The sequence below is a fragment of the Mytilus edulis genome, chromosome 12 (genome assembly GCF_963676685.1).
Source record: "Mytilus edulis chromosome 12, xbMytEdul2.2, whole genome shotgun sequence".
Taxonomy (NCBI): Eukaryota; Metazoa; Mollusca; class Bivalvia; order Mytilida; family Mytilidae; genus Mytilus; species Mytilus edulis.
Window position 1 is genome coordinate 37,658,074 of NC_092355.1, and position 18,138 is coordinate 37,676,211.

Below are 18,138 nucleotides of genomic sequence, written 5' to 3' on the forward strand. Positions count from 1 at the left end.
GTTGTGAAATTTGTACCGTATCACGACTGTTTAATTTCAATTAATAAAAAAACTGTTTCTTTCTTGGATAATGTTCAAGTAAATGTTATAAGCTGAAACAAATAAGTGTAAGGAATTTTTAATCACCGTTTTGGTAACCCAGTCAAAATCGTCATTAATGTCATCCTGGGCCAGCATACAATACTCTCCAATCTCTGCCGAACATCCTATTGATGCAGAATCTGCAAGTTTATTTATTCAAGAAAATAAGAATAAAAAATATGCTGCGCATTTTTAGAGAAAATATAGATAGACAAATGAAAAAAAGTAAACAAAAGTGATCAACGAGAACGTATACCCTCTGAAACTACAAAAACATGACTAGGCAATTATCACTCCCCTCCCCCATCCTCTTTTCACAACTGCTCGGAATGAGATCATTAAATCCCATGCCCCGTATTTGAAGAGTGGCAACTTTTTTGTACGTAAAAGAACACATGAAATGACTCTTAAATCGGTCTGAAGTTCACCTATTACAAGTCTATTTTATTTATCAACCCAACACATCCTTTGTTTCAATGACAATCCACATGCTTACTCTGTAATACGATCGACCAATTAGTCAAACCTGCTAGAGTTATGATCAGTTATCTATCAAAGTAGTTTTTTTTCTTCTAAACATTAAAGAAATACTTTCCATTTGACGTTAAGAAAACAACAATTAATTAATCTTCCGTTCCAAAGTTTGAAAACGTTTTTCAATCAATATAAAAATATGAACTTCGATCTGAAGAACGCAACATATTTTCTTTTACCTATCAAAAGAGAGATGTGGTATAATGCAAATGATACAATTATCTAGGAAAGATCACAGGCATAGATGTAAGCTGACAGTAGGTCCCCTTTAAGAATTTTAACAGCCCAACATAAGATCAAACTATTAAAAATCAATATGAAAAGCTTGACTCATCAGATCGACAAAAAAACACAAAAAAAAACAGCAAACAAAAAGACACACAGAAAGTAACGATCAAAGATTACTCGCAGTTTAAAGTTAGTTAATATACAATGACAATTCATAAATAAGTTCTATTATCCCAGTATAAAATTTAAATCAGCACACAATCAACAATTTTAGGGGGAAAACGGCATAAAAGGTCTGATAAATGACATTGTGCAATGCTAGAATATAAGTATCAGCCGGATAACGAATTATAAGTGCACAATTATAGGAACACATATTTATCTATTTACATTCATGTCTTCTTGTACATGTTGTTCAGATTGATGAAATCATTAACTACGACTGCGGTTAATTATCTTTAAACCATTCCAGATGTAATCAGCAATTATTGAAAAACGAAAAAAAAAAAACAATATTTAGAAAGTAAAATGTTGTAGTACATGTACAAACACACAAGGACTTGAATAGGTTTTAGCGCTGTCCATTGTATGTGCATATCTTCTGATCAAATGTGCATAAATAAAATAAAAAACCTGATGGTCATATAGTTCTTCTGGTCATATAGCTCCTCCCGTGTGTCGGTACATATACATCCTAGGCTTATAAATATTTGGCTTTGAACGTTCCTGAAGAAGAAATCAAGAAAAATGCTTGGGACGCATACATTTAAAAAAAATTATTTCCATTTTACCTGTTAGAACATCACAATTTGTTCCTGTAAATCCTTCATTGCATGTGCAAGTGTAGGTGTCTGTATTCAGAGGACTGTCACATGATCCAAATCGACATGGGTAGTTAATACAGCCTAGATAATACACAAATACAAATCAAAAAACTTTCACAAATGTTTGATATGGCCTCAATAATGTGTCGCCGCTTTAAGCACCACGTTGTTATATTAAATAAGTCGACACAATTAGTTTTACCTACTGTGGCTGTTCCGAACAACAAATCGTAAATGATTAGATACAAGTAAACCCACAATTAATCAATTTTGATAGATAAAAATATTGAAATTTTAAACAAGTACATTAAAATCTTGAGAAGTTCAAATAACCATCAGTGGTAATTCTTACCAACTTTACAAATAACAATTGGTGTTATTGTATTACTTTTGACATAAACTCATTGGTTCTTTGCATTGTGAATTAATTTTCTGGAATGTTATTTAAATGATTATACATTAATAAGATTTTATTTATAAGGTCGGTTGATTTTGCTTTTACAATTTTCAATGGGCTTTGGATTCCCACACATTTTACTTGTACATTAGTCAGTAGGGATGATCTAACTTCATATTATCAAATGATACACCATGTACAGTAATCTTATTATCCAAAAGTGTACAGTATACCTGTTCCTATCGATTTAAACATCATGCGGAACCCTTTTGATGTTGGTTCATCGATATGACTGTCGAACTGGATAATCATTTTGTTCTTAAATTCATCAGGTGATGCATCCCAAACTTCGTTGTTAGTTATACCACATCGCCTATGAATGTGCAAAAATAGAAAAAAAAGCTATGAGATTAACAATATTAACTTTGTAGACAATTGCTTGGCCTAACCCTTTCAGTCATAAAACTTTATTCAGTAGTCGAAGTACAAAACCTGTGTTTGAAACACCAAATTCAGTATTTGCATTGGATAATGTCCGAGCCTGAATGCGATAATTATACTCAAAATGTTTATGACTGTAAGGCCAAACACTTTTGAGTTTAAACAGCATTGTGTGAATTGTAAAATATATTTATAAGTTTTCCTCACGGTGTCTGTGCAAACTAGTTGATTTTAGTCCAGATTGTTTGTCTTCTTATTGTAATAGTCTCTCTAACGTCAACCGGAACACCAATGTCGAGTGACATTGGTGTGTGTCGTTTCTTTATAATATCAAGACGAACGTCAATGGATAATTGTTTGAATGATTTTCTCCTTTCGATATTTCTTAAGTCAAAACCAAACGAAATTTTAGCAGAAGTTACTCGCTAGTGCAAACAGACAGCAATTGAACGCTTGTAAATTCTACAATGGATGTTGCAAAAAAAGACTTACACATAATAACACAAGTGTGACCAAAATAAACCTTTCAAAAATTTCGATATCATTTTGCTATCCATAAACAATGCGCGAGTTCCACTACGACGTACCCCTTTATGTCAACTGGAATGTACGCTTCAGTAAATACATTGAAATTGTAGTGCTTCATTTTTGTCTGCTTGAAACTTAAATTAATCGTTTTGAACCTATAGCAGTCATATCAAGATACAACAAAGAGTGCCAGAAGGTATTTACAAAAATATAAAGTGTGTCCACCTCACTTATGATTGTCAAGAACTTATAACACAGCCTAATTAGAGTCATAGTGGCAAAAAATGTAGTTGCTTTAATATTATGATTAATGCAGATTCTTGAAAGATAAGAAAATGAACAATACTAATTTTAGTAATGCTGTTTCTAAAATAGGCGACAGACAGCATCCTCAACAAAAAGGTTTTTGAAGTCAAATACATAAAGTGTTTATTAATATGAGATTTATTCAATATGGGTATGACCTTCATACTTAATTTTGACCGACAAAACTGCAAACGAAATCGTGAATTTCTTCAAAAAACATTTTTAGTTTACGCGTTCCTGATGAAATTAATTCTAGAAAAGCGCTTCAGAGGTACATAATATAAAGAATGTCAATTTTCTTGTTTGAGAAGCAAAAGTTAAAAGATGACAAAGTAAAACTTAACCAGACGAATGCCTAATCAAAGAAAGACTAATATTACCATTTCGGCTAAAAAAAATGAAAATTTGGTGAAGACAAATAACCTAGAAATTTGAAAGATATCAACTGTTTTGTCAAATATCTGCTCTCTTACAAATAACTAACATCATGTTTTCGCTCTCTTAGATTTTTAGATACCAGCATAGTTGTCTAATCTGTAATTCAAGCGTTTGTGTCTTACTACGTTTTGAATAAGTATACATTTGCACGGCATGGGATGCATACATATGGTTTATCTGTCGACACACCTAGTCTTACTCCTTTCTGACACTACAACCTACTCAGAGTCTGAATTGACCGGTTTTTGTGCTCGACCAGTAAAATCGAGCACACATTTTACTCGACTAGTCTCGACATTGTCTCGACTGTACTTAAGTATACTTAAGTGTACTCCACTAGGTCTCGACTTTACTTAATTAGTCTGATTCAGTACTTGATGATCTTGGTGTAGTCTTAAATGGTCTTGACCAAGGCTCGACATGTCTAGACCTGTCTCGGCTAGTCTCGACTCAGTCTCAACAAGTCTTGACCTGTCTCAACTAGTCTTGACCTTCAAATTTAGTTTTGACTGTTGTAAATCAGCCCATCTAAATGAATTAAATATTGATCTTACAAAATTCAAGCTTATTTGGTAGTTTGATTTATTGCTGTGAAATGAAAGAATTTAATTTTAAAATAGGTGAAAATAAAAATTATTATATAAATTCAGATAGACATCTTTCATTTTTGTTTATAACCTTTTCAAATCAACTTGGATTTTCATTAAAAACTATGCAGCGATATATAGTAAGCTTACTGAATCCCAGGTCATTTTGTTTTTTGTTGTATTGCTGTCAAATTTAAGAATTAAATTAATCTTGTTAAAGAAAGCTAGGATTTGCAATTTAAACAAAATAGAGATAGTACACTTTGGAGTTTCATCAAACTATACAACTACCTTGGTGATGTATAAATCTTACTGAGTCCCAGGTTGTAATGAAGTTTGGTGTATTGCTGTCAAATTTAAGAATTAAAGTAATCTTGGTAAAAAGAAAGCTAGGATTTGCAATTTGGACAAAATAAAGATAGTACACTTTAATTTTTCAGAACTTTTTCAAATCAACTTAGATTTTCATCAAACTATACAGCTATCTTAGTTTTATATTGATCTTATTGAATCATAGGTCATTATTAAGTTTGGTGTATTGCTGTCAAATTTAAGAATTAAATTACTTTAGGTAGAAAAGGCTAGGATTTGCAATTTAAACAAAATAGAGATAGTACACTTTAAATTTTTCATAACTTTTTAAAATCAACTTTAGATTTTAACGAGAGAAATTTATGTATTACTGAAAAATTATTACACAAGGGTTTTCGATATCACAATCTAGTCAAAACATTTACTAAATTTTATCATCGGTATAAAGACATCATTCGTAAATATAGCTCAACATGCATACTTCTTATACGTTCAGGTATTTCACATTCATTTTTTTATGGAAATATTCTTTATAAAGCACAAAGGTGTCAGTATTCACCTCAGAAACTTACAAAACCTTTGAATAGACTTATTAAGAAGGGATGTAATTACGATACTGTTGTCAAGTCATTAAAAATTGCATATTTTTATGTTAATATTGAGTCACTGATAAGGTCTTTGCGTCGGAACTAAACACATTTATTATATAAACAGTTGTTGGCATGACACGGGTTATGTTCTTCTCATATATGTTATGATGGTATGATACTAAACCCCTAACGGGAAGGATTGTGACTGATGTTCATATGATGAAATCATAATCTTTCGGTCAGTTTAATTGAAGTCTGGAGCTGGCATGTCAGTTAACTGCTAGTAGTCTGTTGTTATTTATGTATTATTGTCATTTTGTTTATTTTCTTTGGTTACATCTTCTGACATCAGACTCGGACTTCTCTTGAACTGAATTTTAATGTGCGTATTGTTATGCGTTTACTTTTCTACATTGGTTAGAGGTATAGGGGGAGGGTTGAGATCTCAAAAACAGTTTGACCCCGCCGAATGTTTGCGCCTGTCCCAAGTCAGGAGCCTCTGGCCTTTGTTAGTCTTGTATTATTTAAATTTTAGTTTCTTGTGTACAATTTTGAAATTAGTATGGCGTTCATTATCACTGAACTAGTATATATTTGTGTAGGGGCCAGCTGAAGGACGCCTCCGGGTGCGGAAATTTCTCGCTACATTGAAGACCTGTTGGTGACCTTCTGCTGTTGTTTTTTTATTTGGTCGGGTTGTTGTCTCTTTGACACATTCCCCATTTCCATTCTCAATTTTATTTGATTTTCTTTAAACTATACAGCTATCTTGGTAATGTATTGATCTTACTGAATCACAAGTCATTATGTAATTTGTAGTTTTGCTGACAAATTTAAGAATTAAATTGATGTACTAGGTAAAAAAAAAGCTCGAATTTACAGTTCAGACAGTACACTTTAGATTATTTCAAAGCAACTTGGATTTTCATTCAATTCTACAGCTATCTTTATTATATATTAATCTTACAAAAAACAGGTTAGTTGGTAAAATATTTTACTGCTGTCAAATTTAAACATTTAAATTCTAGGTATCTATCTGAATTTTGTCAAAACTGAAAATTTTATTACCGTCTTTACCTATTAACAAGGTCATTACATTTGACAGCAAAACACCAATATACAAATCAACCTTGGTTTTTGTATGAGAAATAAATAATAAAGATAGCTGAAAAATTTCATTACGATCCAAGCTGATTTGAAAAAGTTATGAAATCTTAAAAAAGACACTTTGTTTTTGTTAAAACAAAAATTTAATATCATGAACTTTAATAACAATCCTGTATTACCTTTTAAAAAAGGAAATGTGTTTCAAAGTAACTGTCAAAACTTATTTTAATGAAATCTTAAAATATATTTTGGTCAAATATAATAACATGGCACAATACATGGTTTAATTACATCCGTACATGAGTTTTACAGGTATAAAAAAAAAACTATTTTTCTTAAACTCGTGTATTACTTATCTAGTGAATTCAAAAGCCTTGCGATTTTTTTTTAACAGGATGCTGCAACTTTGAATAAATGTTATTTAGAATTTTAAACTCTCTGGTAGATGTGATCTTTTTAAAAAGTTAGCCCAAAGCAGGAGGTATTGCTTTATAAATCACCACAAATCAGAAGAACTATTTTAATATTTCTTTAATGTTTCATCCCTTTTTGATATATTTATATAATATATATCAAAAAAGGAATAAAACATTAAAGGAATTATATAACTATTTTATATATACTTTTTCCCAAATTATGAGGAAAGATATATTTTTAATATCGTAGCTTTTTGACCTAGATTAATTCAGTTCTTAAATTTCACAGGAATAAACCAAACTAAATAACAACCTAGGATTCAGTTAGATCAATATATTGCAAAGATTGTTGTAGCGTTCGATAAAAATTATTAATTGATTTGAAAAAATTATGAAAAAAATTAAAGTGTACTATCTCTATTTTGTCCAAACTGCAAATCCTAGCTTTTTTTACCTGGATTATATTATTTCTTAAATTTGACAGTAATACACCAAACTTCATAACAACCTGGGATTCAGTAAGATTAATACATCACCAAGGTAGCTGTTTAGTTTGAAGAAAATCCAAGTTGATTTGAAAAAGGTATTAAAAAATTAAAGTGTACTATTTCTATTTTGTCCAAACTGCAAAGTCTAGCTTTTTTTTTACCTAGATTAATTTAATTCTTAAATTTGACAGCAATACAACAAAAATCTAAATGACCTGGGATTCAGTAAGCTTAATATATATCTAAGATAGCTGCATAGTTTGATGAAAATCCTAGTTGATTTGAAAAAGTTATAAAAAAGAAAGATACCTATCTGAATTTATATAATAATTTTTATTTTCACCTATTGTAAAATTAAATTCTTTCATATCACAGCAATAAATTAAACTACCAAATAAGCTTGAATTTTGTAAGATCAATATTTAATTGATTTCGATTGGCTAATTTACACCAGTCAAAACTAATTTTGAAGGATAAGACTTGTCGAGATAGATCGAGACTGGTTGAGACTGAGTCGAGACTAGTCAAGTCAGGTCGAGACAGGTCGAGCCTTGGTCAAGACCATTTCAGACTACACCAAGATCATTAAGTACTAAATCAGACTAATTAAGTAAAGTCGAGACCTAGTCGAGTTCACTTAGGTACAGATAAGTACAGGCGACACAATGCCGAGACTAGTCGAGTAAATTGTGTGCTCGATTTTACTGGGCATGCACTAAAACTGGTCAATTCAGACTCTGAGCAGTATGTAGTGTGAGTCCATTCGATTCGTGGAGTGACGGATTATTAATGTGTGACCTGGACGACGAAACAAGACGACAGAAGAGACCCCTTTGTATAAATGCAGGTGGCTCTGTCAGGCTACATAAAGATCACATTAGACGGCAGGAGATTCAATTGACATTTATAGACAACTAAATTAGTTTTTTCTGCAAATATATGGGTCAGAGTTGCCTAAAACATTTTTCTATATTATTTATAATATCCTTCATTGATTCTCATCTTAAGAAGTTAATATAAATCCGATCTTAATTTATGTGAACATTACCAGTGGACGGACCAACACACGAACGAACATACACAACGTTATAGGTCTCCAAAAGTCAGGTGACGTAGGAGATAAAACATATTTATTGATTATAACATGTCCTTTTTCATATCAGCCCTGGTATCATCTCGAGACTCCCATATAAGTCTAGGTCGTATATAGCTCGAGGGAGGATACCAGGGTCAATATTGAAAAGGACAAGTTAATATCTATATACAAATGCTTGAAAAAGAAGAAATAATTTTATTATTCCGTCTAGCAAGATTATACATTTTTTTATCCTCAATTGACATTACTTCATTATATCGAAGCTCCCATATCTAGCCCTAGAATGTTATAATGTCAATGTCAGATTTTCTTAGGATTAGTGTTCTCTAGTTCTTTTTCAAATTCCGCTATCATTTAAAAATAAACGTTTCCCGTCCGACATTATTGTTTAAAACGCTTATGACGTTGTAACAGGGCACAACAACTGCTTATGACGTCATAACATGACCCAATAAGTGGTTATTTGCCTCGGGCAACAATATGACTAGGCTAAATATGCGGTAATTTCATATGCAAAACCTAATGTTTTCGTAACAAATATTTGATAATGAATGTTATACTTACTTCGGTCCAGTCTGTCCTAATAAATTGTACCTAAATTCCAACCAATGAAAGCAAACGTGACCATTATTGCTGATGTCCATATCTTCAATTGTCCCACGCAAAATATTGTTTGCCACGCCCTGTAACATAATATGATTTTCAATTTTAATGTTGGGAACGAGTACTTTCTTAATATATCACTTAAAATATTTCAGTTTCAAATTTTCTTTTTTCCTTGATATTTTGTAGCCGTCATTTGCATGATATAGTTGCAATTTTATTTGTCTCTTTGAAAAGTCAAGAGAAAGCTGGTTGCTGCTAAAACATACTTTTTCATTATGCATTGTCACATAATGCAAAAAAAATAAAACCATTAGCTGACTTAAAAGTCGATCACAAGTATTTTCAAAAATTATCATTTTGTACAGAAATGATGTACTTTTGAGATCTATTCTATGCGGACTGCACATGAAGTTTTGCTCAAAGAAGATTAAAACACAAGAAAAGATGAAAACATCATGTAAAGCGATTATAAAAAAAGAATAGACTAGGAAAAGAATCTAAAAAGCAACAATTTTAGAAAAATCGATGTTTAACAATTTAAACTTTTTATACATGTTGTATAAATCAAGACAATTTAAATTGGTAAAGTATATTGATGTACCACTTATATTTTGTAGTGGTTTGAACGGTCTCCAGACAAACTACATTTATAAAGTGTTATTTATATTCAGTAGAGTTTACCTGATTATTTTATGTGCTTGACTTTCCAAATAATATCCTACTTGAATAATTGTGGGATATCCATAGTGGACGGAAATGATAGAAATTGCATAAATATCATAACTATACAAGAAGCACTTTAACAGATGCTCCTGTAACTATTCGAAACATTATCTTGCTAATTACTACCAATGCATTAGATTGTTCAATTATTTCCCTTTTTTTCTTTGACGAATTGTATGTTTTAACACTTACCTGTATAAGCCAGGTACATTTCATCATTTTCATGTCTATGCCAGACAAATAAGAATATTAGTGCCCACCAATTTTATTCTTAAATTAGTTTGTACTATATTTCAACTTTGCAGTGTGATATGATTTTTTCAATTGTCAGTGGTAGATAAGATTTTGTATCTGTTTTTATAATGTGTAATTTTCAACAACAAAAAATACGGGAAAATTTAAAATTTAATATTAATATCTCCCTTTGCCAGGACAAACTTTAAAATTTGATTTTGATTATAATTGTGTAAAATGTTTATTTCACCATCAAACTTACTGTCAATAAAAGTTCAAATAGTAAGATTTATACTTTTTTGCTTTTTTTTCATCTCAATATTGTCACAAAATTGAAGAAATTCATTTTTCGGAGCCAAAAAACTGGTTCCCTGTATAAAATACTGCATTACTCTTTCCAGCGATTAGGTCCAGGAGAAATATGTTGTGTGAAGTCTTTTACTACTATGGTGTTTATATTCACCAAGTTTTATGAAGATTTGAAGACCCCCAATGTGTCACTCAATATATGGTTTTATAGTGGAATGGGTTTTAACACTAACCTGTATAAGCCAGGTACATTTTAAACCTGTATCATAGTTGTTTGGATAGTTAGGCGAGTTGACATATATTCCCTCTCCTACACCTACATTTACCACTCCACCACAGCCTGAAGAAATTTACATTACATAGTTATCATTCTTGATGTATCAAAGCCATTCAGAAGAACAAATATCTGTTTTGGTTTATACCCATGTACATATACTAGTATTGTAAGGACATGACCTTGAATATTCTCTCTTTTATGAATACATATTGCAACCATAAGGTGTAAATACAGAAGGTTCAAGAACTGTAACTCGTCATCAACATGTAGCACATAACCGACAATTGGTTTGGTTTAATTTGTTTTTAATAATTTCATCCAACTTCTTATAACGGGCTGGAAAGGAATTCGGGATTGAGCTGTTTTATTGGGGGGAAATCGGGAATAGCCATTTAATTAATCGGGAATTCGGGAATTCGGGATTTAATGTTATCGTGATGCGGGAACGGACACATTTTTTTTCACGGCAATTTCTTTAATATAAGCTGTTTAGTGGTGAACTGCTACATGTGCTCCTATTGTGCTGTTAATCACACTTTGCAATACATAGTGTTTGTGATAGATTACATAAAAATATAAAACTCAAGTGACAAATCTGAAATGTTCTTATTGAAAAAGGAGTTTACGTTCACAAATCCCAACAACAGTATAAAGTTTGAGTAAGCATGCTACATGTGAAACATTGCATTTAATCAGAATCGTAGCAATGAAAAAACCTATAAAAAATGTTAAAATTCACACTGACCAAACCCAAGAACAGCATCAAGTTTCAAGTGAATCGGTGCAAGTATACTTTAGTAAGTGTACGATATGTGAAAAAAGTATCCTAAAACTGAAACGACAAATCGAAAATTTATGAAGTCAAAAGGCAGCTTTTATCCATCGTTTTTAATATACCGCATCAGTTTCATTAAAATGTTCAAAGCATTTTCTGTCTTGTGTACGTCGTGTAAATAGACAAATGTACAGCTAGACGGACAAAGATATATCACCCAAAAAGTATCTTCTACGACGGATGCTCGGAAAAGAATTCATGGCTTGATACAGACACTTGTAAATAAAAAAAAAACATTTTAAATTGGACATATAAATTAATTAAAAGAACTTGTTTCATTAGTACCACAACAAACATTTGGCAAATCTACTCAATTATATTAAAATCAATTAGACTTCGAAGCACAGGAGTTCATTCGTAAGCGTGCACGGAGACTTGTCTATATCCGTTCCCAACATTATAGTTTGTATTTTGTTTACAAATATGTTTTTTTTTGGGAGAGAATTCTGAGAGAGTGGCGTTGTCTAACATTGTAAAGATATTTTATTCCAAAATTCAATAATCAACGACTTATGAAATAATGTTGTTTTAAGAATAAAAAGGTACGACCGACCGTGGCACTCACCCTTACTCTTATTGGTGTACATAATATATGAATGTTCTCCCGTATAAGTGTTTCATCTGATGCATAGAAAGCAGTACATCAATTTAATGTAGGAGTCAAAAAGTTATATATCCCTTTGCACGTAAATTCGGAAAAGCAGGATGGTGTTCGAAAGCTGTGAATTCATAATATATATTATGTACTATGAAACGGATTTTATTTACGGAGTATAAGTTTTGCAATGTTTCATTGTATATAGATATTGTTTTTAATACCAGACAAACTTCAATCCGTATTTCTTTTTAAATGTTATGGGCAAGATGAAAACAGGACAAAATAAAAACCAACATATCATTGATATTTCCAAAATCCGCAGTTATTGAAATATGTAAACAAATAAACTTACTTCCGGTTGATACTGGTAACTCGCATGTATCACCCTCTAACAAGTCAGGACAATAACACCTGCACTCCCAATTCATAAATCCTGCATTCTGACATCCAAGATCGGTACATTGAGCTGACAAATATACAAAGAAAACAAACTATTGTTTTGCGTTTATTAGATTTTCATATTTCTAAAAAAAGAAGTTACTTGCACTAATCCAACAATAGTGCATATTACTAATATCAAACATTATTGCACTTCACAATTCATACGATTATTTTATAGCGTAATCATTCATATTTTATACTTCGGTGGATAATATCTCTCTCTCTTTCTGTAAATACCGAAACATTGATTGTCCAATTAAATACAATTCAAACAGACTAAATATATCATATAAAAAAAATGTGGTATGATTGCCAATGAGACAACTCTCCACAAGAGACCAAAATGACACAGAAGTTAACATAGTATATATAACATTGACACTCTGAAACTGACAAATTCAGATGTAACGTTTTGACAGACTGAACCTTTCATAATTAATATTACAACATTGACACCATGAAACGAACTTATTCAGTTACTGTTCGATGCAGGGAGATTCGTGTTTCCATAAAATATATATCAAACATTGACATTTTGATATTTATTAATCTAGATGTCATTCGATGGAAAGGTTTATTCTGTCTTATTTTCAAGTGGAGGGAGGATGTAAACAAATAAAAAGACCCAGCAACTAATAGTAAACGGAGGAATTGCATGATTAAGTACTTTGAACTTGCTCTCAGTAGCCGAAAGCATACTTTTATACGGTATAATATTGTTCATTACTTTATTGTTATCAAATATATCATTATTTTAGAGTTGAGTGCTTTTCCACTACTGATTTCTTTTGTATGTTTTTAATGAACGTTGTATTATTCAATTGATCGATTTTAAAAAGTGGAAGGTTAAGATCTAAAAAAAACTTATTAGACCCTTTCACCATATTCATGTGTCTGTACCTAATAAGGAACGTAATTTTTTCATATGTTTATAATTGTGTGTTATTCACACTTTCACAACACAACAATTCGGGACAATTTAGAGCATGATTTTATAGACCTGTGTCTACTTTTGAAGACTGTATCATATTCATATATATATTGGTTACTATAATATATTGTCGTTGCGTTGTTGTCCCATTGACGTTTACCGCCCCATCCAAGTTTATACACAACAGCTATTACCAGAACAGCCGTAAGCCCTGTCAACTTCTAGTACATCATAAAACATAAGTCCATCAGCAATGCTCGCAAGAAATTCTAATCTGTAGTCAATGAATGGCATAGTCTTTCCACCGTTAATCGAACTAGCCTGGAAATAAAGTTTGTCTAAGATACGAAGTTGTTATATAAAAGTTGAAATTGTATATTTCTAACAGTTGTTCAAATATGCCCTGGGCTGCCAGTTTCAATAATTGTATTGATCATCAAGCCCATTAGCATTCTCTTTTTTGTAAAATGGTTGCAAAAATGATTTCGTTTACTACAAAATCACGACATATTCAACATAAATCAATTAATAAAATGTGGGGAATATCCTTGACGACACTCGGCCAAATAAACATCTTAGACGACTGATTACTTCACATTGCATTGCATTGGTGTTTATCTTACCTCCTATACATTTCCAGGAATATGATTGGTTAAAAGCGTCCGCGTGCAAACCGTGTATATTTGATATTAGGTTAGTAGGGAGGCGGGGCTTATCTCATACACGGTTAGTAGTGGAGTTACGTCCCTTTATATTCCTTATTAGGCAAGAAGGGGGTGGGGCTTATTTCATACACGGTTAGTAATGGTGTTATGTCCCTTTATAAAAAATAAAACGGTACTGAGAAAAAATCTTAAAAGTTCCAACAGACGAAGAAATTGATGATTTAGATTGAAACAAATTCATAAAACACATTTAAACCTTACAAGTCGTTATTGTTGGCATCTGTTTTTGTAGGATTAATGGAATAGACTAAGTGCTAACAGTATTGAAGACTTGCTAATTTTGAGAATCACTAGTCTTAATTTCACACGTTGAGATAGTCGGTAAGATAAATTCGTTACATAGTGTGCTAGTGACGTAATACGGTATATATGGGGTCAGTAAATTCCATATGGAATTTACTGACCCCATATATACCGTATTAGGTCACTAGCACACTATGTAACTAATAATATTTCTTATTTCATCGATGCAAGCCATTATTGAATAGACAAAATAACACAAATCTATATATTTACGCGTCAGAATACATTGATAGAACAATATCTTTCAATAGGAAAAAAAACACTTATGCATAGCCTCATTGCTTTCTATGTTAAATCCTATCATTTGAAGCATTTATAGCTATTTTGTCTTCAAATAAAGTGACAGTCATTTCATGTCTAAAGTCTACTTTATCTTGACATGAGCTAAAATATTCAACATACCTTAAATTGCATATTAGATCGCACTGGTTCCCAGAAGCGTGGTAATACAGAAAAGGGTACTTCTGATCTGAACAACAATACAAATATGCCCTCCCTATTTTAATTTCCTATATTTTTTTATTACTTAAAAGAAACTTTCAATATATTTTTACAGTGATCCCAATACTTTAAGCTACCATATGATACCAAAGGTATTCTTATATTTTACTTTTTGACAAAGTAACAGCTATTCGTAGGAATTATTTTGTTAAAATATGTATTACTTTCATGTATATTCTTTCCGATTAGGCCCGAATTAGTGGTTCTATAGCTTCAGAACCTGCGATGAGCGTTCCGTCGCAACTGCCTTTCTCATAAATATCTTGTGCTCTAATATTTTCTCAACAAATCGGATAGGATTGCCTTTTATAAATAATTGTAACGCCGCAACATATTTAAGTCAGCTTTCATTAACAATCTAATCTGGTAAAAGGACATGCTTTTCCATGTTATATGCCAATTATCCATAAACAAATGTAATTGATATGGATTTTTATAAGTTGTTGAAATTGTAAAATAATCTTATTTTGTAAGCCAGTCATAATTTAATGTTTATTTTCATATTTCTTAATTGTCATAGATATTAGAAGAGCTTAGTTACTCTTATGATATGGCTTAGACACTCACGTATACACTGTACTGTAGATCTGATGACACATCGTATGGAACCTCTGTATCAACGTTTCTCAATTCGAAGTTGTGCCGGCTTTTCTTTTTAATTAGTTGCCATTGAACATTTAGATAATTATCCCTATCTGGTCGGCTTTGTTCGTGTTGAGCACCTGTAGCATGCAACATCTCATGAACTATTGTTGATCTCTGAAACAAATACAAGTTGAACATTGATCTATAATATACAAATTGAACTATTTCTTATCACCCTTTTACTGAAAAATTGGTATGAACATAGGGCCAATCGTCACAACTCGGCCGATTCCGTACCTCATAGAAGGAGAGAGGCGGAGTCACCCGAGGATTGCCGATTGAACATAGGGCTTCTTTCATTGATTGGAAAAAAGGATAAAACACTGAACTAAGTAACATATGATCTTGTTTAACTAAATTTGCTACTAGCGTCGGGATAACAAACCTAACAGGGCTTTAACTTAATATCCCTTTCCGGTTGTTTAGTGCATCGTGGATCTTAATGCCTGGAATTTCCTAAATTCAATATTTCCATAAACGGATACTTAATACAGCAGAAGAGCTAGGTTCACTAAAAGGTCAGTTATATACACTCAAATTATAGGAAAATTCAGTTTTTAGTATTGGATAATAGCATCATTTTGACAGATAAATATTTCAAAATACCTGATGTGCACATCAGTATACCGTTTTTGTCTTTATATATTTGGTCATTTCAATGTACTTGCATTGGTCTAGGAAAGTTATTCCATAATACATTTTGAGATATTCTAGATTAACTCAGATATTCACCAATAGCAATATCTGTATAGAATTTCAACTATGTAAGTCATTACGATTTGAATTACAAAATGCATAATGTATGTTTATTTGGAAAGAGGGGTCTCGGTGATCTTAATTGACAAGGACTACCAGTTTCCCTGCCGACGGTCGGTGGTTCTCTCCAAGCACTATGGCTTCCTCTATTAATAAAAACTGACACCCACGATAGAGCCAATAATGCTGCAAAATGGCGTTAAAAAGCAACAATCAATCACTCAATTAATCAATCATATATTTTGAAACATCAAAACAGCTTTGTGCGGCCTTTAACTCACTTGCACATGTTGCAGAATTACCAACAATTCGATAAAACAAATTATTGTCTTCGGAAAATATACCTTATTACCCCTTATAAAAATAAAAACCTAAACGAAACCAAATCATGAGTCCGAAAACACAGACAAAACCATGGCCAACACAAAAAATGACCAAAAGACAAGCAACCATAAAAAAGATAAACAGAAAACTAAAATTTGAGCTGCAAAATAACATCTAAATAACTGGGATGAAATAGGGTGCTCCGAAAGGTTAATCAGTATGTGCTCTACTACTGACTACCTCTTGTTCGTCATGACAGTAAAATTATGGTGATAGGTGCATTCAGTAATGTCTTAAATAACTCCTGAACAATAGATGTACAAAAAGATGAAGTATAAAGGGACCAAGAGTGAGACAAAATCAAAATAGAATAAAATCGATTGGAGGAGGCAAAAGGTACCAATGGGACATTCAAACTCATAAGTCGAAAATAAACTAACAATGCCAAGGGTAAAAAAGAAAACGACCAACAGGCAAACAACAGTTCACAAAACACATAATAGAAAACCAAGCAACACGAACCCCACTAAAAACTGGGGGTGATCTCCAGTGCTTTGGAAGGATAAGAAGATCCCCGTGGCACCCGTCGTGTTACTCATATAAGTAAGTCTTATTTACTAGGTCACATTCGGGAGAAAGGGGACAGGATGTTTGTTATGAAAACTGGAACATATCCGTCTTGTAATTTTACAAACCGACATGCAGTTGCCTGGAGTAAGAGTTAGTCCCTGGTATGAACCGCTAGATTGTTTTCCAACATAGGATCTACATCCATTATAACTAAAAAAAAACATAATCGATTAGTTTATACAATGTAAATATTTTGAAAAGCTGCTTATGCTTTTTAAAACACAAAGGAACTTATTTCGCTTCAGAAAGAGGGCTTGGATATATATATATTTGAAATGTCTTTATAACAGATAATAGAGAAGATTCGATAATTTGAGTTTTGTTTCCTTGACCGCCATTTTTGAGGTGCAAAAGGGATAATTATGTGGTACAAACAAGTCTGATAAGATGTTCTTACTAAATCGTAGTGATGAATAAAGGAAAACTCAAAGATAAAAATGATTCAGAAAATAACTTTTTCTGAAGTCTGGCGCTCAGTATAACAAGTTCAATTTGGCTTATTTTTGAAAGAATTGGCGCACGTACATCTCCAATATGGCGACAAAAAGGAAGTAACTCTCGCTCAAAAGAAAACAATTGTTTTATTTAATCGTTTAATGAATTAAGAACCAATATTGTTTTTTAAATAAGGAATGGAAGCATTATAAAAAAAATTGAAACTCAAAAATGATGCTAGGCTTATAAATAAATACGCCGTACGCGCGTTTCTTCTACATGACTCCTATCGGTGGCACTCTAATAAAATCAAATAAAGTCTTAACCAATATTGAATATAAAAAAAATAAGATGTGATATGATTGCAAATTACACAACTTTCCACCAGGGACAAAACGACAAGCAACTAAAGATCATCGTACGACCTTCAGCGATACACAAAACCCATATCGCATATAAAAAGTTAAAAGGTCCCAACATGACAATATGAAA

General features: G+C 32.0%; 1 protein-coding gene across 1 annotated transcript in view; it reads right to left on the reverse strand.

The window, feature by feature from the left end:
- The window catches only part of LOC139498398 (MAM and LDL-receptor class A domain-containing protein 1-like), a 75,817-nt gene that overhangs the window by 36,424 nt on the left and 21,255 nt on the right, over window positions 1–18,138 (reverse strand). The window contains exons 8-16 of the mRNA XM_071286783.1: window positions 17,277–17,361; window positions 15,424–15,615; window positions 13,522–13,648; window positions 12,308–12,421; window positions 10,479–10,585; window positions 8,938–9,056; window positions 2,298–2,437; window positions 1,635–1,748; window positions 127–221 (exon numbers count right to left, since the gene is read on the reverse strand). Coding sequence (XP_071142884.1) covers window positions 127–221; window positions 1,635–1,748; window positions 2,298–2,437; window positions 8,938–9,056; window positions 10,479–10,585; window positions 12,308–12,421; window positions 13,522–13,648; window positions 15,424–15,615; window positions 17,277–17,361 — 1,093 coding nt within the window. The remainder of the gene's footprint in view (window positions 1–126; window positions 222–1,634; window positions 1,749–2,297; window positions 2,438–8,937; window positions 9,057–10,478; window positions 10,586–12,307; window positions 12,422–13,521; window positions 13,649–15,423; window positions 15,616–17,276; window positions 17,362–18,138) is intronic.